The 25,718-nt window shown below is 42.2% G+C and overlaps 1 protein-coding gene across 4 annotated transcripts in view; it reads left to right on the top strand.

Annotated features, from left to right (window-relative positions):
- Positions 1-6,722: 6,722 nt before the first annotated feature.
- Positions 6,723-25,718, top strand: part of LOC135538312 (BICD family-like cargo adapter 2) — a 34,010-nt gene continuing 15,014 nt past the window's right edge. The window contains exons 1-7 of one of the 4 annotated variants that reach the window (XM_064964224.1): positions 6,723-6,976; positions 11,885-12,369; positions 13,968-14,183; positions 14,619-14,735; positions 14,945-15,091; positions 16,876-17,028; positions 20,012-20,086. In XM_064964224.1, coding sequence (XP_064820296.1) covers positions 12,088-12,369; positions 13,968-14,183; positions 14,619-14,735; positions 14,945-15,091; positions 16,876-17,028; positions 20,012-20,086 — 990 coding nt within the window. In that variant the 5' untranslated portion in view covers positions 6,723-6,976; positions 11,885-12,087. The other 3 variants (XM_064964223.1, XM_064964226.1, XM_064964227.1) reach the window with 3 other exon arrangements.

Here is a 25,718-nt window from a genome sequence, read left to right as displayed (position 1 = left end):
TAATATCTACATGAATAAAGACAGTATCTATATAACAATATATACATTAATATAGGCAGTATGTATATTATAATATATACATTAATATAGGCAGTATGTATATAATAATATCTACATTAATAAAGACAGTGTCTATATAATAATATCTATATTAATGAAGACAGTGTCTATATAATAATATCTACATTAATAAAGACAGAGTCTATATAATAATATCTATATTAATGAAGACAGTGTCTATATAATATAATCTACATTAATAAAGACAGAGTCTATGTAATAATATCTACATTAATATAGGCAGTATGTATTTAATAATATCTACACAGTGGAATCATCATCATGTTGTATATAACTGACAGTAATACATAGTGGAACCATCATCATCATGTTGTATATAACTGACAGTAATACACAGTGGAACCATCATCATGTTGTTGTATATAACTGACAGTAATACACAGTGGAACCATCATCATGTTGTATATAACTGACAGTAATACACAGTGGAACCATCATCATGTTGTATATAACTGACAGTAATACACAGTGGAACCATCATCATGTTGTATATAACTGACAGTAATACACAGTGGAACCATCATCATGTTGTATATAACTGACAGTAATACACAGTGGAACCATCATCATGTTGTATATAACTGACAGTAATACACAGTGGAACCATCATCATGTTGTATATAACTGACAGTAATACACAGTGGAACCATCATCATGTTGTTGTATATAACTGACAGTAATACACAGTGGAACCATCATCATGTTGTTGTATATAACTGACAGTAATACACAGTGGAACCATCATCATGTTGTTGTATATAACTGACAGTAATACACAGTGGAACCATCATCATGTTGTATATAACTGACAGTAATACACAGTGGTACCATCATCATGTTGTATATAACTGACAGTAATACATAGTGGAACCATCATCATGTTGTATATAACTGACAGTATTACACAGTGGAACCATCATCATGTTGTATATAACTGACAGTAATACATAGTGGAACCATCATCATGTTGTATATAACTGACAGTAATACACAGTGGAACCATCATCATGTTGTATATAACTGACAGTAATACACAGTGGAACCATCATCATGTTGTATATAACTGACAGTAATACACAGTGGAACCATCATCATGTTGTATATAACTGACAGTAATACACAGTGGAACCATCATCATGTTGTATATAACTGACAGTAATACATAGTGGAACCATCATCATGTTGTATATAACTGACAGTAATACACAGTGGAACCATCATCATGTTCTATATAACTGACAGTAATACACAGTGGAACCATCATCATGTTGTTCTATATAACTGACAGTAATAAACAGTGAAACCATCATCCATGTAAATTAGTTTTTTCTTCAGAATCTTATTTTTATTTAATTAAAAGTATCGACTGAAGATTCCACAATAAAACAGTGGTGTACTTTTATACATTATTAAATGTACTACTACTACTACTATACTATTACTACTACTACTCCAACTACATCTACTATTATTTCTACTATTACAACTACTATTACTATTACTATTACTACTATTATGACTACTATTACTATTACTATTACTACTTCTACTATTACAATTACTACTTCTATTACTACTACTACTACTACTACTAATATTACTACTACTACTACTATTACTACTACTAATGTTACAATTACTGCTACTACTACTACTATTACTATTACTACTTCTATTACTACTACTTTTACTACTATTACTATTACTAATATTACTACTACTACTATTAATATTACTAATATTACTACTACTACTATTACTAATATTACTACTACTACTATTATTAATATTACTACTATTACTACTTCTACTACTATTACCACTACTACTACAAATGTTACTATTACTACTACTACTACTAATATTACTACTACTACTATTACTAATATTACTACTACTAATATTACTAATATTACTACTATTACTACTTCTACTACTATTACCACTACTACTACAAATGTTACTATTACTACTACTACTACTAATATTACTACTACAATTACTATTACTGTTACTATTACTACCTCTAATATTACTATTGCTACTACTATCACTACTATTACTATTAGTATAACTACTAATATCACTACTATTACTATTACTATTATTATTACTATTGCTATTATTATTATTATTACTATTACTATTACAATCACTACTAATACTACTACTACTACTAGTACTACTACTATTGCTACTACTACTACTAGGACTACTATTACTACTACTACTATTACAACTACTCCGACTAGTACTACTACTATTGCTACTACTACTGCAAGGACTACTATTACTACTACTATTACTACTACTATTACTTCTACGATTACTATTACTACTACTACCACTATCACTATTACTACTACTACTATAACTACTACTATTACTACTATTACTATTACTACTATTACAACTATTACTATTACTACTATTACTACTATTACTATTACTAATATTACTACTATTCCTATTACTACTATAACTACTAATATTACTACTATTACTACTACTCCTATAACTACTAATATTACTACTATTACTATTACTACTATTACTACTATAACTACTACTATTACTACTATTACTATTACTACTATTCCACTACTATTGCTACTATTACTAATATTACTACTACTACTACTACTACTGTTACTCGTACTACTACCACTATTATTACCACGACTACTACTACTACTATTACTACTATTACTACTACTGTTACTATTACTACGACTACTTCCATTGCTACAATTAATACTATTACTACTACTATTACTACTACTAGTAGTATTACTACTACTACTGTTACTATTAATACTATTACTACTACTATTACTATTACTACTACTACTACTGTTACTATTACTACGACTACTTCCATTGATACTATTAATACTATTACTACTACTACTAGTATTACTACTACTACTGTTACTATTAATACTATTACTACTACTATTACTACTACTACTAGTATTACTACTACTACTGTTACTATTAATACTATTACTACTACTATTACTACTACTACTAGTATTACTACTACTACTGTTACTATTAATACTATTACTACTAATATTACTATTACTACTACTACGACTGTTACTATTAATACTATTACTACTGCTACTACTGTTACTATTAATACTACTACTACTACTACTACTACTACTACTGTTACTATTAATACTATTACTACTACTATTACTATTACTACTACTACTACTGTTAATATTAATACTACTACTACTACTACTACTACTGTTACTATTAATACTATTGCTACTACTATTACTATTACTACTACTGTTACTATTAATACTGTTACTACTACTATTACTATTACTACTACTGTTACTATGAATACTATTACTACTACTACTACTGTTACTATTACTACGACTACTTCCATTGATACTATTAATACTATTACTACTACTATTACTACTACTATTACTACTACTACTACTACTACTACTACTACTGTTACTATTAATACTATTACTATCACTAGTACTACTACTACTACTACTACTATTAATACTATTACTACTAATATCACTACTACTACTACTAATGTTACTATTAATACTATTACTACTGTTACTATTACCACTACTACTACTAATGTTACTATTACTACGACTACTTCCATTGCTACTATTAATACTATTACTACTACTATTACTACTACTACTACTACTACTATTACTATTACTACTACTACTACTACTACTACTACTACTACTACTACTACTACTACTACTACTACTGTTACTATTAATACTATTACTACTACTATTACTACTACTATTACTACTACTACTACTATTACTACTACTACTACTACTGTTACTATTAATACTATTACTACTACTATTACTACTACTACTATTATTACTACTACTACTACTGTTACTATTAATACTATTACTACCACTATTACTACTACTACTACTGTTACTATTGCTACTATTACTACTACTACTACTATTACTATTATTACTACTACTACTACTGTTACTATTAATACTATTACTACTACTATTACCACTACTACTACAAATGTTACTATTACTACTACTACTACTACTAATATTACTACTACAATTACTATTACTGTTACTATTACTACCTCTACTATTACTATTACTACTACTATCACTACTATTACTATTAGTATAACTACTAATATCACTACTATTACTATTACTATTATTATTACTATTGCTATTATTATTACTATTACTATTACAATCACTACTAATACTACTACTACTACTAGTACTACTACTATTGCTACTACTACTACTAGGACTACTATTACTACTACTACTATTACAACTACTCCTACTAGTACTACTACTATTGCTACTACTACTGCAAGGACTACTATTACTACTACTATTACTACTACTATTACTTCTACGATTACTATTACTACTACTGCCACTATCACTATTACTACTACTACTATAACTACTACTATTACTACTATTACTATTACTACTATTACTATAACTACTATTACTACTATTACTACAAGTAATATTACTACTATTACTACTATTACTATTACTACTATAATTACTAATATTACTACTATTACTACTATTACTACTACTCCTATAACTACTAATATTACTACTATTACTATTTCTACTATTACTACTATAACTACTACTACTACTACTACTACTACTACTGTTACTCGTACTACTACCACTATTATTACCACGACTACTACTACTACTATTACTACTACTACTACTACTGTTACTATTACTACGACTACTTCCATTGCTACAATTAATACTATTACTACTACTATTACTACTACTACTAGTATTACTACTACTACTGTTACTATTAATACTATTACTACTACTACTATTACTACCACTACTACTGTTACTATTACTATTACTACTACTACTAGTATTACTACTACTACTGTTACTATTACTATTACTACTACTACTACTGTTACTATTACTACGACTACGTCCATTGATACTATTAATACTATTACTACTACTACTAGTATTACTACTACTACTGTTACTATTAATACTATTACTACTACTATTACTACTACTACTACTACTACTGTTACTATTAATAATATTACTACTACTATTACTACTACTACTACTACTGTTACTATTAATACTACTACTACTACTACTACTACTACTGTTACTATTACTACTATTACTACTACTATTACTATTACTACTACTGTTACTATGAATACTGTTACTACTACTACTACTGTTACTATTACTATGACTACTTCCATTGATACTATTAATACTATTACTACTACTATTACTACTACTACTACTACTACTACTACTGTTACTATTAATACTATTACTATCACTACTACTACTACTACTACTACTATTAATACTATTACTACTACTATCACTACTACTACTACTACTAATGTTACTATTAATACTATTACTACTGTTACTATTACTACTACTACTACTAATGTTACTATTAATACTATTACTACTGTTACTATTACTACTACTACTACTACTGTTACTATTACTACGACTACTTCCATTGCTACTATTAATACTATTACTACTACTATTACTACTACTACTACTACTACTATTACTATTACTATTAATACTACTACTACTACTACTACTACTACTACTACTACTGTTACTATTAATACTATTACTACTATTATTACTACTACTACTACTGCTACTGTTACTATTGCTACTATTACTACTATTACTATTATTACTACTACTACTACTACTACTGTTACTATTAATACTATTACTACTACTATTACTACTACTACTACTGTTACTATTGCTACTATTACTACTACTACTATTACTGCCATTACTATTACTACTACTATTACTGTACCACTACAGGTGAGGAGAGACAGAGAGGACAGGTGAGGAGAGACAGAGAGAGCTGTACCACTATAGGGTGAGGAGAGACATAGAGGACAGGTGAGGAGAGACTTAGAGAGCTGTACCACTATAGGTGAGGAGAGACATAAAGGACAGGTGAGGAGAGACAGAGAGAGCTGTACCACTATAGGTGAGGAGAGACAGAGAGAGCTGTACCACTACAGATGAGGAGAGACAGAGAGAGCTGTACCACTATAGGTGAAGAGAGACAGAGAGAGCTGTACCACGACAGGTGAGGAGAGACAGAGAGAGCTGTACCACTATAGGTGAGGAGAGACAGAGAGAGCTGTACCACGACAGGTGAGGAGAGAGAGATAGGGAGAGAGAGAGAGATAGGGAGAGAGAGAGAGAGAAAGGAGAGAGAGAGAGAGAGAGGGGGAGGTAGAGAGAAAGACAGAGAGAGAGAGAGAGAGAGAGAGAGAGGGAGAGAGAAAGGAGGGAGAGAAAGGAGAGAGAGAGAGAGTCAGAGAGAGAGGGGAGGTAGAGAGAAAGACAGAGAGAGAGAGAGAGAGAGAGAGAGAAAGACAGAGAGAGAGTGAGTCAGAGAGAGAGATAGAGAGGTAGAGAGAAAGACATAGAGAGAGAGAGAGAGAGAGAGAGAGAGAGAGAGAGAGAGAGAGGACAATCACTGACTGTTTGTCACTTGTAGGTGGAGCTTCCAGCCTCATTTGCATGCCCCGCTCCCTTAGACACAGATATGTTATGATATATTTTATGGTCCGCAATGGTGACAATTGACTTGGACAATAGAGAGTGCTGCTACTTCCACATAAATACATGAATACGTGGAATAACCCCCCATCATACATCCCACTCCCACCTACTAATATGCAGAGGGTGAGGGGCAGCCCCACAGAAACCCGATGAATCACACACACCTGACGAGGCAAACAGGAAGAGCAGTAGAAGTTGTTTGGCAGCAACGGCAGCAGGAGCAGGTACGAGACACAACACACACAGGTTAGTGTTTGGTGTTAACGGTCAGTGTTTGGTGTTCACGGTTAGTGTTTGGTGTTAACGGTTAATGTTTGGTGTTAACGGTCAGTGTTTGGTGTTAACGGTTAGTATTTGGTGTTAATGTTTGGTGTTAACGGTCAGTGTTTGGTGTTAATGGTTAGTGTTTGGTGTTCACGGTTAGTGTTTGGTGTTAACGGTTAATGTTTGGTGTTAACGGTTAGTGTGTGTGTAGAGGACCGTACAGTTCTCTCTGTTCCATACGGTCTGTTTATGCAACCCAAACCAGCTTTTAGAGAAGGGTGTGTATCGGTGTGACTGTGGAATGGGGAGGTGGATAGAGTATACCACTGAAACTGCTATTTATAGTAATGTAGTAGCATAGTGGATAGTGGTAGTATTGCAGCAGTATAGTGGTAGTAGTATAATAGTATACTGTCAGCATCGTAGTATAGTGGTAGTGCTGTAGTATAGTGGTAGTGCTGTAGTATAGTGGTAGTGCTGTAGTATAGTGGTAGTGCAGCAGTATAGTGGTAGTAGTATAATAGTATACTGTCAGCATCGTAGTATAGTGGTAGTGCTGCAGCAGTATTGCAGTATAGTGGTAGTGCTGTAGTATAGTGGTAGTGTTGTAGTATTGCAGCAGTATAGTGGTAGTAGTATAATAGTATACTGTCAGCATCGTAGTATAGTGGTAGTGCTGCAGCAGTATTGTAGTATAGTGGTAGTAGTATAATAGTATAGTGTCAGCACAGTACCATAGCAATGTGTTGTCGTATAGTGGTAGCGTTGTAGTATAGTGGCAGTGCTGTAGTATAGTGGTAGCGTTGTAGTATAATGGTAGCATTGTAGTATAGTGGTAGTGCTGTAGTATAGTGGTAGTGCTGTAGTATAGTGGTAGCGTTGTAGTATAGTGGTAGTGCTGTAGTATAGTGGCAGCGTTGTAGTATAGTGGCCGTGCTGTAGTATAGTGGTAGTGTTGTAGGATAGTGGTAGTGTTGTAGTATTGTATTATAGTGGTAGTGCTGTAGTATAGTGGTAGTGCTGTAGTATAGTGGTAGTGTTGTAGGATAGTGGTAGTGTTGTAGTATTGTAGTATAGTGGTAGTGCTGTAGTATAGTGGTAGTGCTGTAGTATAGTGGTAGTGCTGTAGTATAGTGTCAGTGTTGTAGGATAGTGGTAGTGTTGTAGTATAGTGGTAGTGTTGTAGTATAGTAGCAGTGTTGTAGTAGTGTGGTATAGTGGTAGTGCTGTAGTATAGTGGTAGTGCTGTAGTATAGTGGCAGTGTTGTAGGATAGTGGTAGTGTTGTAGTATTGTAGTATATTGGTAGAGTTGTAGTATAGTGGCACTGTTGTAGTAGTGTAGTATAGTGACAGTGTTGTAGTATTGTGTTAGTGTCGTAGTAGTGTAGTATAGTGGTAGTGTTGTAGTATAGTGGTAGTGTTGTGGTATAGTGGTAGTGTTGTAGTATAGTGGCAGTGCTGTAGTATAGTGGTAGTGTTGCGGTATTGTAGTATAGTGGTAGTGTTGTAGTATAGCGGTGGTGCTGTAGTATAGCGGCAGTGCTGTAGTATATTGGTAGTGCCATATTATAGTGGTAGTGTTGTAGTAGTGTAGTATAGTGATAGTGTTGTAGTATAGTGGCAGTGTTGTAGTAGTGTAGTATAGTGACAGTGTTGTAGTATTGTGGTAGTGTTGTAGTAGTGTAGTATAGTGGTAGCGTTGTAGTATAGTGGTAGCGTTGTAGTATAGTGGTAGTGCTGTAGTATAGTGGTAGTGCTGTAGTATAGTGGTGGCGTTGTAGTATAATGGTAGTGCTGTAGTATAGTGGTAGCGTTGTAGTATAGTGGTAGTGCTGTAGTATAGTGGTTGTGCTGTAGTATAGTGGTAGCGTTGTAGTATAGTGGTAGTGCTGTAGTATAGTGGCAGCGTTGTAGTATAGTGGCCGTGCTGTAGTATAGTGGTAGTGTTGTAGGATAGTGGTAGTGTTGTAGTATTGTAGTATAGTGGTAGTGCTGTAGTATAGTGGTAGTGCTGTAGTATAGTGGTAGTGTTGTAGGATAGTGGTAGTGTTGTAGTATTGTAGTATAGTGGTAGTGCTGTAGTATAGTGGTAGTGCTGTAGTATAGTGTCAGTGTTGTAGGATAGTGGTAGTGTTGTAGTATTGTAGTATAGTGGTAGTTTTGTAGTATAGTAGCAGTGTTGTAGTAGTGTGGTATAGTGGTAGTGCTGTAGTATAGTGGTAGTGCTGTAGTATAGTGGTAGTGTTGTAGGATAGTGGTAGTGTTGTAGTATTGTAGTATATTGGTAGAGTTGTAGTATAGTGGCACTGTTGTAGTAGTGTAGTATAGTGACAGTGTTGTAGTATTGTGTTAGTGTCGTAGTAGTGTAGTATAGTGGTAGTGTTGTAGTATAGTGGTAGTGTTGTAGTATAGTGGCAGTGCTGTAGTATAGTGGTAGTGTTGCGGTATTGTAGTATAGTGGTAGTGTTGTAGTATAGCGGTGGTGCTGTATTATAGCGGCAGTGCTGTAGTATATTGGTAGTGCCATATTATAGTGGTAGTGTTGTAGTATTGTAGTATAGTTGTAGTGTTGTAGTATAGTGGTAGTGCTGTAGTATAGTGGCAGTGTTGTAGTATAGTGGTAGTATTGCAGCAGTATTGCGGCGGTGTTGTAGTATAGTGGTAGTAGTATAATAGTATAGCGTCAGCACAGTACCATAGCGATGTGCTGTAGTATAGTGGTAGCGTTGTAGTATAGTTGCAGTGCTGTAGTATAGTGGCAGTGCTGTAGTATAGTGGCAGTGTTGTAGTATAGTGGTAGTGTTGTAGTATTGTAGTATAGTGGTAGTCTTGTAGTATAGTGGCAGTGTTGTAGTATTGTGGTAGTGTTGTAGTAGTGTAGTATAGTGGTAGTGTTGTAGTATAGTGGTAGTGCTGTAGTATAGTGGTCGTGCTGTAGTATAGTGGTTGTGCTGTAGTATAGTGGTAGTGTTGTAGTATTGTAGTATAGTGGTAGTGTTGTAGTATAGCGGTGGTGCTGTGTTATAGTGGCAGTGCTGTAGTATAGTGGCAGTGCTGTAGTATAGGGGTAGTGTTGTAGTATTGTAGTATAGTGGTAGTGTTGTAGTAAAGTGGTAGTGCTGTAGTATAGTGGCAGTGTTGTAATATAGTGGTAGTGCTGTAGTATAGTGGTAATGCTGTAGTATAGTGTTAGCATAGTGGTATAGTGGTAGTGCTGTAGTATAGTGGTGGTGCTGTAGTATAGTGCTTGTGCTGTAGTATAGTGGTAGTGTTGTAGTATAGTGTCAGCGTAGTAGTATAGTGGTAGTGCTGTATTATAGTGGTAGTGCTGTAGTATAGTGGTAGTGTTGTAGTATAGTGTCAGCGTAGTAGTATAGTATTAGCGTAGTAGTATAGTGGTAGTGTTGTAGTACAGTGGTAGTGCTGTAGTATAGCGGTAGTGCTGTAGTATAGTGTTTGCGTCGTAGTATAGTGGTAGTGCTGTAGTATAGTGTTTGCGTCGTAGTATAGCGGTAATGTTGTAGTATTGTAGTATAGTGGTAGTGTTGTAGTGTAGTGTCAGCATAGTAGTATAGTGGTAGTGTTGTAGTATAGTGGTAGTGTTGTAGTATTGTAGTATAGTGGTAGTGTTGTAGTATAGTGGTAGTGTTGTAGTATTGTAGTATAGTGGTAGTGTTGTAGTGTAGTGTCAGCATTGTAGTATAGTGTCAGCATAGTAGTATAGTGTCAGCATAGTAGTATAGTGTCAGCATAGTAGTATAGTGTCAGCATAGTAGTATAGTGTCAGCATAGTAGTATAGTGTCAGCATAGTAGTATAGTGTCAGCATAGTAGTATAGTGTCAGCATAGTAGTGTAGTGTCAGCATTGTAGTATAGTGTCAGCATAGTAGTATAGTGTCAGCATAGTAGTATAGTGTCAGCATAGTAGTATAGTGGTAGTGTTGTAGTATAGTGGCAGTGTTGTAGTAGTGTAGTGTTAGCGTAGTGGTATAGTGGTAGTGATGTAGTATAGTGGCAGTGTTGTAGTGTAGTGTCCGCATAGTAGTATAGCGGTAGTGTCGTAGTATAGTGGTAGTGCTGTAGTATAGCGGTAGTGCTGTAGTATAGTGTTAGCATAGCGGTATAGTGGTAGTGCTGTAGTATAGTGGCAGTGTTGTAGTGTAGTGTCCGCATAGTAGCATAGTGTTAGTGTTGTAGTTTATTGGTAGTGTTGTAGTATCGTGGTAGTATTGTGGTATCGTGGCAGTGTTGTAGTATAGTGGTAGTATTGTGGTATAGTGGTAGTATCACAGTATTATGGCGGTAGTATTTTAGGATAGTGGTAATATTGTAGTAGAATAGTGTTAGTATTGTGGTTTATTAGCAGTAGTATTGTAGTATAGTGGTGGCAATGTAGTAGAATAGTGGCAGTAACATAGTATAGTGGTAGCAGGGAGTAGTATTGTGATCATATTCTAGTATGCTGTTAGTATTGCAGCAGTATAGTGTAAATATTGTAGTATAGTGGTATTTTCGTGGTAGTATAGCGGTTGTATTGTGGTAATATTGTAGTATAGTGGTAGTATAGGGCTAGTATTGTATTAAGTAAATGTAATACCGTCTTACAATTCATATCATCACCATTCATCCAATCAGCTTTCACATCATCACCATTCATCCAATCAGCTTTCACATCATCACCATTCAGCCAATCAGCTTTCACATCATCACCATTTAACCAATCAGCTTTTACGTCATCACCATTTAGCCAATCAGCTTTCACGTCATCACCATTCAGCCAATCAGCTTTCACGTCATCACCATTCAGCCAATCAGCTTTCACATCATCACCATTCAGCCAATCAGGGACTGTTTCTCTTTGTTTTAGTTTCAGAGAGCCAACCAATCCAGGGGGGCCTTCACCTCTCCACCCTAACCCAGACCAGATCAGACCAGTCCAGATCAGAACCAGACCCAGACCAGTCCCGGTCAAGTTGTTTAAGGCGTAACGGACTGAGAGATGAGGGGTAGGGCTCTCTGACCCCTGACACTAACAAGGTGGTGTAACCTCCAACCCCTGTGGCTCCTCCGATGTTCTCCAGAAAGGACAGCCTTCCCTCCCCCAGCTTGGAAGACTCCTTCTTTCCCCTCTCCTCCACCTCCTCCCATTCTCTCTCTCTCGCTTATCCCTCCTCCTCTTCCTCCTCCTGTTGCCAGGGTGGGAGTGGCTCCATGGGGAAGGCGGGGTTAAAGGCAGAGCTGGAGGCGGGTCTAGAGACAGATCTGATCCTGGCTGCTGAGTTGGGCCAGGCTCTGTTGGAGAGGAATGAAGAGCTGGCCGAGGCACTGACACAGAGAGACAGACATGTAGAGGTGAGACAACTGACAGAGAGACTGACAGACAGGTAGAGGCGAGACAACTGACAGAGAGACAGACATGTAGAGGTGAGACAACTGGCAGAGAGACAGACATGTAGAGGTGAGACAACTGGCAGAGAGACAGACAGGTAGAGGAGAGACAACTGACAGAGACACAGACAGGTAGAAGTGAGACCAACTGACAGAGACAGACAGAAAGGTAGTGGAGAGACAACTGACACAGACAGGTAGAGGAGAGATAACTGACACAGACAGGTAGAGGAGAGACAACTGACACAGACAGGTAGAGGAGAGATAACTGACACAGACAGGTAAAGGAGAGATAACTGACAGAGAGAAGATAACTGACACAGACAGGTAAAGGAGAGATAACTGACAGAGAGTAGATAACTGACACAGACAGGTAGAGGAGAGACAACTGACAGAGAGCAGATAACTGACAGAGACAGGTAGATGAGAGATAACTGACAGAGAGCAGATAACTGACAGAGACAGGTAGATGACAGATAACTGACAGAGAGCAGATAACTGACACAGACAGGTAGAGGAGAGATAACTGACGGAGAACAGATAACTGACACAGACAGATAGAGGAGCGATAACTGACACAGAGAGACAGATAACTGACAGACAGGTAGAGGAGAGATAACTGACACAGACAGGTAGAGGATAGATAACTGACACAGACAGGTAGAGGAGAGATAACTGACACAGAGAGACAGATAACTGACACAGACAGGTAGAGGATAGACAACTGACACAGACAGGTAGAGGAGAGATAACTGACAGAGAGTAGATAACTGACACAGACAGGTAGAGGAGAAATAACTGACACAGAGAGACAGATAACTGACACAGACAGGTAGAGGAGAGATAACTGACAGAGAGTAGATAACTGACACAGACAGGTAGAGGAGAAATAACTGACAGAGAGTAGATAACTGACACAGACAGGTAGAGGAGAGATAACTGACACAGACAGGTAGAGGCGAGATAACTGACACAGACAGGTAGAGGAGAGATAACTGACACAGACAGGTAGAGGAGAGATAACTGACACAGAGAGACAGATAACTGACACAGACAGGTAGAGGATAGACAACTGACACAGACAGGTAGAGGAGAGATAACTGACAGAGAGTAGATAACTGACACAGACAGATAGAGGAGAGATAACTGACAGAGACAGGTAGAGGAGAGATAACTGACAACAGACAGGTAGAGGAGAGATAACTGACAACAGACAGGTAGAGGAGAGATAACTGACAGAGAGCAGATAACTGACAACAGACAGGTAGAGGAGAGATAACTGACAGAGAGTAGATAACTGACACAGACAGGTAGAGGAGAAATAACTGACACAGACAGGTAGAGAAGAGACAACTGACACAGACAGGTAGAGGAGAGACAACTGACACAGAGAGACAGACAGCTAAGAGAGAACCAGTGTTTTAGGAGCAACGATGTATAGATGTAGTGTTTTTTGTGGTTGTGTGTGTATGTGTGTGTGTGTGTGCGTGTGTGTGTGTGGTTGTGTGTGTATGTGTGTGCATGTGTGTGTGTGTGTGTGTGTGGTTGTGTGTGTGTGTCAGGTCCTGCAGCAGGAGAAGCATGTTCTTCGGAGGAGATTGGAGGTATGTGAGCTGTCGTCACAACAGAGAGAGGCGGAGCTAACCTCCGAACTCTCCTCCTTACTGGCCGAGCTGGACCGACATCACAGCCGGGGGCAGGGCCAGAAGCGGGAGGAGAACACACAGCTGACTGAGCTGGCCAATCACAACCACCGCCTGGTGGAAGAGTTGGCAGAGGTACAGACAAACACACACATAGATGAGTTCCAGGCTGTCTACATTGTAGACTCCTGGAAAGGTGTTTAACCAGGGTGGCCACACCAGATCCAGTGGAATAGTCGACGTTCGTCCAGGTCACAAGGACATTGGGAGTTGTCTTCAAAAGCTTCATGCTGTGGCGTGGCACACAATTGGTTGATGCAATGCAACTTCTTCAATGCAGTTAGACAGGAACTCGACCACGGTCTGTGGAATGGAATGTAGACCAGCCAGCTGAATCAACCACACCTACATTAATCACACGTCAGACAGACAACACAATACAACTCGTTCTCGCCTCTCCTCCCTCTCTCCCTCCCTGTCCTCCCCCTCCCTCCTCTCCTCCCTCCCTCCCCCTCCGCTCCTCCTCCTCCCTCCCTGTCCTCCCCTCCCTATCCTGTTCCACTCCCCCAGGCGGTGTCAGTAGAACACTCATTGCGTGTGGAACTCCGTTCACTCCGAGAAGAGATCGAAGACTCCTCCCTCAGCAAAACCATTAGTTCTACACAACTAGACAACACACAAGCAGAGGTACACACACACACACACGCACGCACGCACACACGCACGCGCACGCACGCACGCACGCACACACACACACACACACACACACACACACACACACACACACACACACACACACACACACACACACACACACACACACGCACACACACACGCACACACACACACACCTCCCTCTCTCCTCTCCTCTCATCCCTCTCTCCTCTCCTCTTCAGAACAGGGTGTTGAAGGAGAGGCTGGGTAATATGGAGGAACAGTTGAGGCTGTGGCAGGAGGACTGTGATAGGCTGAGAGGAGAGAGGGAGAGGCAAAGAGACAGACTGACAGATCTACAGACCAATCTGAGAGAGAGAGAAGCCCAGGTGAGAACACAGGGGGTGGGTCTTGGAGGGACTGGGTTGATTGCTTAATTTGGATGTAGGTGGAGGGACATTGGGGATAGAGACAGGGAGTAGGGTGGGGGGTGTGAGGGACATTGGGGATAGAGACAGGGAGTAGGGTGGGGGGTGTGAGGGACATTGGGGATAGAGACAGGGAGTCGGGTGGGGGGGTGTGAGGGACATTGGAGATAGAGACAGGGAGTAGGGTGGGGGGTGTGAGGGACATTGGGGATAGAGACAGGAAGTAGGGTGAAGGGGGTGACATTGGGGATAGAGACACGGAGTAGGGTGGGGGGGGGGCATTGGGGATAGAGACAGGGAGTAGGGTGGGGGGAGTGGGAGAGGCATTGGGGACAGAGAATGGGAGTAGGGTGGGGGGGATTGGGAGGGACATTGGGATAGAGACAGGGAGTAGGATGGGGGGTGGGAGGGACATTGGGGATAGAGACATGGAGTAGGGTGGGGGGTGGGAGGGACATTGGGGATAGAGACAGGAAGTAGGGTGAGGGGGGTGACATTGGGGATAGAGACATGGAGTAGGGTGGGGGGGTGGGAGGGACATTGGGGATAGAGACATGGAGTAGGGTGGGGGGAGTGGGAAAGACATTGGGGATAGAGACAGGGAGTAGGATGGGGGGTAGGAGGGACATTGGGGATAGAGACAGGGAGTAGGATGGGTGGGTGGGGGGAGGGACATTGGGGATAGAGACAGGGAGTAGGATGGGGGTGGGAGGGACATTGGGGAGAGAGACAGGGAGTAGGATGGGTGGGTGGGGGAGGGACATTGGGGATAGAGACATGGAGCAGGGTGGGGGTGACATTGGGGATAGAGACATGGAGTAGGGTGGGGGGATGAAAGGAGGGAGGGACATTGGGGATAGCGACAGGGAGTAGGGTGGGGGGGGGGAGTGGGAGGGACATTGGGGATATAGACAGGGAGTAGGGTGGGGGGGGGGGGGAGGGACATTGGGACAGAGACAGGGAGCAGAGTGGGGGGTGGGAGGGAGTGACACTGGGGATAGAGTCAGGGAGTAGGATGGGGGGGGGATGGGAGGGACATTGGGGATAGAGACAGGGAGTAGGATGGGGGGTGGGGGGAGGGACATTGGGGATAGAGACATGGAGTAGGGTGGGGGTGGGAGGGACATTGGGGATAGAGACAGGAAGTAGGGTGAGGGGGGTGACATTGGGGATAGAGACATGGAGTAGGGTGGGGGGGGTGGGAGGGACATTGGGGATATAGACAGGGAGTAGGGTGGGGGGGGGGTTGGGAGGGACATTGGGACAGAGAATGGGAGTAGGGTGGGGGATTGGGAGGGAGTGACACTGGGGATAGAGTCAGGGAGTAGGGTGGGGGGTGGGAGGGACATTGGGACAGAGACAGGGAGTAGGGTGGGGGGTGGGAGGGACATTGGGGACAGAGACAGGGAGTAGGGTGGGGGGTGGGAGGGACATTGGGGATAGAGTCAGGGAGTAGGGTGGGGGGGTGACATTGGGGATAGAGTCAGGGAGTAGGGTGGGGGGTGGGAGGGACATTGGGGACAGAGACAGGGAGTAGGGTGGGGGGGTGGGAGGGACATTGGGGATAGAGTCAGGGAGTCGGGTGGGGGGGGACTAACCCTGCTAACCCAAGCCTGTGTGTGTGTGTGTGTGTGTGTGTGTGTGTGTGTGTGTGTGTGTGTGTGTGTGTGTGTGTGTGTGTGTGTGTGTGTGTGTGTGTGTGTGTGTGTGTGTGTGTGTGTGCGTGTGTGTGTGTGTGTGTGTAGTTGGAGCAGGAACAGAGTGTGGTGTTTGAGTTGCGGACACTGAGTCGTTCTCTAGAGCGGAGAGTCCAGAGGCTGGAAGAGGACACCAGTCTGGACGACACACACACTTACACACACCCTCTGTCCCTGCTCAGTGAGATACAGCAGACTCAGGTACTCACACACCCTCTGTCCCTGCTCAGTGAGATACAGCAGACTCAGGTACTCACACACCCTCTGTCCCTGCTCAGTGAGATACAGCAGACTCAGGTACTCACACACCCTCTGTCCCTGCTCAGTGAGATACAGCAGACTCAGGTACTCACACACACTCTCTGTCCCTGCTCAGTGAGATACAGCAGACTCAGGTACTCACACACCCTCTGTCCCTGCTCAGTGCGATACAGCAGACTCAGGTACTCACACACACCCTCTGTCCCTGCTCAGTGAGATACAGCAGACTCAGGTACTCACACACACTCTGTCCCTGCTCAGTGAGATACAGCAGACTCAGGTACTCACACACCCTCTGTCCCTGCTCAGTGAGATACAGCAGACTCAGGTACTCACACACCCTCTGTCCCTGCTCAGTGAGATACAGCAGACTCAGGTACTCACACACCCTCTGTCCCTGCTCAGTGAGATACAGCAGACTCAGGTACTCACACACCCTCTGTCCCTGCTCAGTGAGATACAGCAGACCCTCTGTCCCTGCTCAGTGAGACACAGCAGACTCAGGTACTCACACCCCTCTGTCCCTGCTCAGTGAGATACAGCAGACTCAGGTACTCACACACCCTCTGTCCCTGCTCAGTGAGATACAGCAGACTCAGGTACTCACACACACCCTCTGTCCCTGCTCAGTGAGATACAGCAGACTCAGGTACTCACACACACCCTCTGTCCCTGCTCAATGAGATACAGCAGACTCAGGTACTCACACACCCTCTGTCCCTGCTCAGTGAGATACAGCAGACTCAGGTACTCACACACCCTCTGTCCCTGCTCAGTGAGATACAGCAGACTCAGGTACTCACACACCCTCTGTCCCTGCTCAGTGAGATACAGCAGACTCAGGTACTCACACCCTCTGTCCCTGCTCAGTGCGATACAGCAGACTCAGGTACTCACACACCCTCTGTCCCTGCTCAGTGAGATACAGCAGACTCAGGTACTCACACACCCTCTGTCCCTGCTCAGTGAGATACAGCAGACTCAGGTACTCACACCCTCTGTCCCTGCTCAGTGAGATACACCAGACTCAGGTACTCACACACCCTCTGTCCCTGCTCAGTGAGACACAGCAGACTCAGGTACTCACACACACCCTCTGTCCCTGCTCAGTGAGATACAGCAGACTCAGGTACTCACACACCCTCTGTCCCTGCTCAGTGAGACACAGCAGACTCAGGTACTCACACACCCTCTGTCCCTGCTCAGTGAGATACAGCAGACTCAGGTACTCACACACCCTCTGTCCCTGCTCAGTGAGATACAGCAGACTCAGGTACTCACACACACCTTCTGTCCCTGCTCAGTGAGATACAGCAGACTCAGGTACTCACACACACCCTCTGTCCCTGCTCAATGAGATACAGCAGACTCAGGTACTCACACACCCTCTGTCCCTGCTCAGTGAGATACAGCAGACTCAGGTACTCACACACCCTCTGTCCCTGCTCAGTGAGATACAGCAGACTCAGGTACTCACACACCCTCTGTCCCTGCTCAGTGAGATACAGCAGACTCAGGTACTCACACCCTCTGTCCCTGCTCAGTGCGATACAGCAGACTCAGGTACTCACACACCCTCTGTCCCTGCTCAGTGAGATACAGCAGACTCAGGTACTCACACACCCTCTGTCCCTGCTCAGTGAGATACAGCAGACTCAGGTACTCACACCCTCTGTCCCTGCTCAGTGAGATACACCAGACTCAGGTACTCACACACCCTCTGTCCCTGCTCAGTGAGATACAGCAGACTCAGGTACTCACACCCTCTGTCCCTGCTCAGTGAGATACACCAGACTCAGGTACTCACACACCCTCTGTCCCTAGTCAGTGAGATACAGCAGACTCAGGTACTCACACACACCCTCTGTCCCTGCTCAGTGAGATAAAGCAGACTCAGGTACTCACACACACCCTCTGTCCCTGCTCAGTGAGATACAGCAGACTCAGGTACTCACACACCAGTGGAGGCTACTGAGGGAAGGACGGCTCGTAATAATGTTTGGAACGGAGCAAATGGAATGGCATCAAAAACATGGAAATCATATATTTGACACCATTCAACTGAATTGGCTCCAGCCAATTCCACAAGCCTGTCCTCCCCAATTAAGGTGCCGCCACCCTCATTTGGCACACACACTAAAATACCAACAGCCTGTTTTCTGTACCGTTTTTAAAGACTGGAAAGCAGTGGAGTAATGCAGTGCTATATCACAGTTCACTGAAACAGACTTTTAAAGGTTATTTATGGCTGAGCCCAACGCACAGCGTTCATCATGAATGTGATCTTTGTGAACGTCTAAGTTAAGGCCTTAAAAAATAGTGTTGGCTGTATAGTGACTTGCACTATAGAGGGGTTAGCTCACAACAGCACGAAAACAATGTAGTGTGTATTGTTGTTGTTGCTCTGACAGTGTGTGTTGCTGTTGCTATGACAGTGTGTGTTGTTGTTATGACAGTGTGTGTTGTTGCTATGACAGTGTGCTTTGTTGCTATGACAGTGTGTGTTGTTGTTGTTATGACAGTGTGTCTTGTTGTTATGACAATGTGTATTGTTGTTATGACAGTGTGTATTGTTGTTGTTGTTATTACAGTGTGTGTTGTTGCTATGACAGTGTGTCTTGTTGTTATGATAGTGTGTGTTGTTGTTATGACAGTGTGTGTTGTTGTTATGACAGTGTGTGTTGTTGTTATGACAGTGTGTGTTGTTGCTATGACAGTGTGTTTTGTTGCTATGACAGTGTGCGTTGTTGCTATGACAGTGTGTGTGGTTGTTATGACAGTGTGTGTTGTTGTTATGACAGTGTGTGTTGTTGTTATGACAGTGTGTGTTGTTATTACGACAGTCTGCGTTGTTGCTATGACAGTGTGTGTTGTTGCTATGACAGTGTGCGTTGTTGCTATGACAGTGTGTCTTGATGTCCAGGCTACAGAGACACTGTTGGCCCACTCTACCATCCTACAAGACAAAGATCAGGAGATAGACACACTGAGAGAAAAGGTGAGTTAATACACACACACATGTAAAGGACATCACTCTGCTTGTATAGCGAGTACCACTTCCCCCTCTTTCGGTTCATGCCTTCACACCGCCCTCCTTGACAACATTCCAACGGGTTGAGACTCCCAAAAGCTACCTCTTGCTATGTGGATATATACTAAGGTATTGGAAATTGTTTTAAAAAGGACCTATCAGGGATAGGAAGTTTATTCTGTTTGTCCTTTATCAGAGCGATATAAGAAAGATCAGAAAACATATATTTTTTTTAGATGTATTTAACCCCTAATGTTTTGTTAAAGTCTCAATATATACTGTACTTCCATTAGTTCTTTCAACTGGTACCTGGGGACATTGGGCATGGGCATCCTAGAGCAAAACAACCTATATGTACGTGTTTGTGAGAGTCTCACCTTTCCACAGTAGTTAATATTTTAATAGTTTGTAGGACAAACCGTTCAGAAGCTAAAAACAATTTTGTGAGAAGACCGATTTTCGGGATGTCTCATGGTCTGACAAACATCGCTCCAGCTGTCACCTTTCACCACAGATGTCTCATGGTCTGATAGACATCGCTCTAGCTTTGACAACTTTCACCACAGATGTCTCATGGTCTGACAGACATCGCTCTAGCTCTGACACCTTTCACCACGGATGTCTCATGGTCTGACAGACATCGCTCTAGCTCTTTCACCACAGATGCGGAAGTGTGACAAAGGCGGATATGGTGGATTGAGTCACATCCAATGAAAAAGAACAGATACTGTGTCTATCTTAAATTGAAAGATTTTAATGGGGATTTTTTAAATTATAGTAATTAGATTTCCGAGGACATCGACCTTAGGGGATTAATGGAAGCTTCTCTAATGTCAAACATGGAAAGTGTGGTGTACCACAGGGCAGCTCTCTAGGCCCTCTACTATTTTCTATTTTTACCAATGATCTGCCACTGGCATTAAAAAAAGCATGTGGGTCCATGTATGCTGATGATTCAACCATGTACGCATCAGCAACCACAGCTAATGAAGTCCCTGAAACCCTTAACCTGTTGAGTGTAGGGGGCAGTATTTTGATGTTTGGATGAAAAACTGCCTATTTCTCAGGCCCAGAATCTAGAATATGTATATAATTAACAGAGATTAGGATAGATTAGGATAGAAAACACTCTAAAGTTTCCAAAACTGTCAAAATATTGTCTGTGAGTATAACAGAACTAATATTGCAGGCTAAATCCAACCCGGAAGTGCTGTTTTAACTGAAAGCTCTCTGTTCCATTGCCTGCCTTTGCTCCATTTAAAGGGATAACAACCAGATTCCTTTTCCTATGGCTTCCCCATTCCCCGTGTGAACAGTCTTTAGACATAGTTTCAGGCTTTTATTTTGAAAAATGAGAAAGATCACATTGCGTCATTGTATGGCTGTTTTGCATGTGCAACAGCTTGGAGCAGACATTTTCTCTCTCTCTCCTATTGAAGAAGCTACAGTCCTGGTTGAAATATTGATTATATATTGTAAAAGCAACCTGAGGATTGATTATAAAAACGTTTGACATGTTTCTACGAACTTTACGGATACTATTTGGAATTTTCATCTGCCCCGTCGTGATCGCTCGAGCCTGTGGATTACTGAACATAATGCGCCAACCAAATGGAGGCATCTTGGATATAAAAATAATCTTTATGGAACAAAAGGAACATTTATTGTGTAACTGGGAGTCTTGTGAGTGCAAACATCTGAAGATCATCAAAGGTAAGCGATTCTTTTTATTGCTTTTCTGACTTTCGTGACCAATCTACTTGGCTGCTAGCTGTTTGTAATGTTTTGTCTACTGAAAGAGATGTCCTTACATAAACGCTCAGTATGCTTTCACCGTAAAGGCTGTTTTGAAATCTGACACGCCAGGTGGAATAACAACAAGCTAAGCTGTGTTTTGCTATATTGCACTTGTGATTTCATGAAAATGAAATATTTTTAGGAATTTAATTTGAATTTGGCGCTCTGCAATTCAACGGATGTTGACGAAAATGATCCCGGTAACGGGATGGGTGCATCAAGAAGTTAACAAAGAGTTGCAGTCTGTTTTGGAATAAGGTGGCCAGTAATAAACTGTTCCTGAACATCTAATCCTAAAAGCATTGTTATCACTGCTCAGATTAAAACCCAGATGCAGACACCGGAGGCAGATATAGTTCGAGTCTCAGAGTTTATTATAGTTCAAGTGGCAAAAGGTAAGTCAATGCAGGCAATGAGTCATAATCCAAATCAGAGTCAGGCAGCTTCAGGTTCAGGACGGCAGGCAATCACTTGTTACCTTAGGTTGTAAACTGTCATGGTCAAAACATATAGATTCAATGGTGGTAGAGATGGGGAGAGGTCTGGCTGTAATAAAGAGATAGGGAGAGGTCTGTCCCTAATAAAGAGATGGGGAGAGGTCTAGCTGTAATAAAGAGATGGGGAGAGGTCTAGCTGTAATAAAGAGATGGGGAGAGGTCTGTCTGTAATAAAGAGATGGGGAGAGGTCTGTCCCTAATAAAGAGATGGGGAGAGGTCTGTCTGTAATAAAGAGATGGGGAGAGGTCTGGCTGTAATAAAGAGATGGGGAGAGGTCTAGCTGTAATAAAGAGATGGGGAGAGGTCTGTCTAATAAAGAGATGGGGAGAGGTCTGTCCCTAATAAAGAGATGGGGAGAGGTCTAGCTGTAATAAAGAGATGGGGAGAGGTCTAGCTGCAATAAAGAGATGGGGAGAGGTGTGGCCGTAATAAAGAGATGGGGAGAGGTCTGTCCCTAATAAAGAGATGGGGAGAGGTCTGTCTGTAATAGAGAGATGGGGAGAGCTCTCGCTATAATAAAGAGATGGGGAGAGGTCTGGCCGTAATAAAGATATGGGGAGAGGTATAGCTGTAATAAAGAGATGGGGAGAGGTCTCGCTATAATAAAAAGATGGGGAGAGGTCTGTCTGTAGTAAAGAGATGGGGAGAGGTCTGGCCGTAATAAAGAGATGGGGAGAGGTCTAGCTGCAATAAAGAGATGGGGAGAGGTCTAGCTGTAATAAAGAGATGGGGAGAGGTCTGTCTGTAGTAAAGAGATGGGGAGAGGTATAGCTGTAATAAAGAGATGGGGAGAGGTCTGTCTGTAGTAAAGAGATGGGGAGAGGTCTGGCCGTAATAAAGAGATGGGGAGAGGTATAGCTGTAATAAAGAGATGGGGAGAGGTCTGTCTGTAGTAAAGAGATGGGGAGAGGTCTGGCCGTAATAAAGAGATGGGGAGAGGTCTGTCTGTAGTAAAGAGATGGGGAGAGGTATAGCTGTAATAAAGAGATGGGGAGAGGTCTGGCTGTAATAAAGAGATGGGAAGAGGTCTGGCCGTAATAAAGAGATGGGGAGAGGTCTAGCTGTAATAAAGAGATGGGGAGAGGTCTGGCTGTAATAAAGAGATGGGAAGAGGTCTGTCCCTAATAAAGAGATGGGGAGAGGTCTCGCTGTAATAAAGAGATGGGGAGAGGTCTGGCCGTAATAAAGAGATGGGGAGAGGTATAGCTGTAATAAAGAGATGGGGAGAGGTCTGTCTGTAATAAAGAGATGGGGAGAGGTCTGGCCGTAATAAAGAGATGGGGAGAGGTCTGGCCGTAATAAAGAGATGGGGAGAGGTCTGGCCGTAATAAAGAGATGGGGAGAGGTCTGGCCGTAATAAAGAGATGGGGAGAGGTCTGGCCGTAATAAAGAGATGGGGAGAGGTCTGTCTGTAATAAAGAGATGGGGAGAGGTCTGTCTGTAATAAAGAGATGGGGAGAGGTCTGGCCTTAAAGAGATGGGGAGAGGTCTGGCTGTAATAAAGAGATGGGGAGAGGTCTGTCCCTAATAAAGAGATGGGGAGAGGTCTCGCTGTAATAAAGAGATGGGGAGAGGTCTGGCCGTAATAAAGAGATGGGGATAGGTATAGCTGTAATAAAGAGATGGGGAGAGGTCTGTCTGTAATAAAGAGATGGGGAGAGGTCTGGCTGTAATAAAGAGATGGGAAGAGGTCTGTCCCTAATAAAGAGATGGGGAGAGGTCTCGCTGTAATAAAGAGATGGGGAGAGGTCTGGCCGTAATAAAGAGATGGGGAGAGGTCTGGCCGTAATAAAGAGATGGGGAGAGGTCTGGCCGTAATAAAGAGATGGGGAGAGGTCTGTCTGTAATAAAGAGATGGGGAGAGGTCTGTCTGTAATAAAGAGATGGGGAGAGGTCTGGCCTTAAAGAGATGGGGAGAGGTCTGGCTGTAATAAAGAGATGGGGAGAGGTCTGTCCCTAATAAAGAGATGGGGAGAGGTCTGTCTGTAATAAAGAGATGGGGAGAGGTCTGTCTGTAATAGAGAGATGAGGGAGAGGTCTGTCCCTAATAAAGAGATGGGGAGAGGTCTGTCTGTAATAAAGAGATGGGGAGAGGTCTGGCTGTAATAAAGAGATGGGGAGAGGTCTGGCCGTAATAAAGAGATGGGGAGAGGTCTGGCTGTAATAAAGAGATGGGGAGAGGTCTGGCCGTAATAAAGAGATGGGGAGAGGTCTGTCTGTAATAAAGAGATGGGGAGAGGTCTGTCTGTAATAAAGAGATGGGGAGAGGTCTGGCCGTAAAGAGATGGGGAGAGGTCTGGCTGTAATAAAGAGATGGGGAGAGGTCTGTCCCTAATAAAGAGATGGGGAGAGGTCTGTCTGTAATAAAGAGATGGGGAGAGGTCTGTCTGTAATAGAGAGATGAGGAGAGGTCTGTCCCTAATAAAGAGATGGGGAGAGGTCTGTCTGTAATAAAGAGATGGGGAGAGGTCTGGCCGTAAAGAGATGGGGAGAGGTCTGTCTGTTATAAAGAGATGGGGAGAGGTCTGTCTGTAATAAAGAGATGGGGAGAGGTGTATCTGTAGTAAAGAGATGGGGAGAGGTATAGCTGTAATAAAGAGATGGGGAGAGGTCTGTCTGTTATAAAGAGATGGGGAGAGGTCTGTCCGTAATAAAGAGATGGGGAGAGGTATAGCTGTAATAAAGAGATGGGGAGAGGTCTGTCAGTAATAAAGAGATGGGGAGAGGTCTAGCTGTAATAAAGAGATGGGGAGAGGTCTGTCTGTAATACAGAGATGGGGAGAGGTCTCTCTGTAATAAAGAGATGGGGAGAGGTCTGTCTGTAGTAAAGAGATAGGGAGAGGTATAGCTGTAATAAAGAGATGGGGAGAGGTATAGCTGTAATAAAGAGATGGGGAGAGGTCTGGCTGTAATAAAGAGATGGGAAGAGGTCTGTCCCTAATAAAGAGATGGGGAGAGGTCTGTCTGTAGTAAAGAGATGGGGAGAGGTCTGGCCGTAATAAAGAGATGGGGAGAGGTCTGTCTGTAATAAAGAGATGGGGAGAGGTCTGTCTGTAATAGGGAGATGGGGAGAGGTCTGCCTGTAATAAAGAGATGGGGAGAGGTCTGTCCCTAATAAAGAGATGGGGAGAGGTCTGTCTGTAATAAAGAGATGGGGAGAGGTCTGGCCGTAATAAAGAGATGGGGAGAGGTCTGTCTGTAATAAAGAGATGGGGAGAGGTCTGTCTGTAGTAAAGAGATGGGGAGAGGTCTGTCTGTAATAAAGAGATGGGGAGAGGTCTAGCTGTAATAAAGAGATGGGGAG

The sequence above is a fragment of the Oncorhynchus masou genome, unplaced genomic scaffold (assembly GCF_036934945.1).
Source record: "Oncorhynchus masou masou isolate Uvic2021 unplaced genomic scaffold, UVic_Omas_1.1 unplaced_scaffold_939, whole genome shotgun sequence".
NCBI lineage: Eukaryota > Metazoa > Chordata > Actinopteri > Salmoniformes > Salmonidae > Oncorhynchus > Oncorhynchus masou.
Note: the sequence above shows the minus strand (reverse complement) of the source record. Positions and strands in the feature narration are given on the sequence as shown.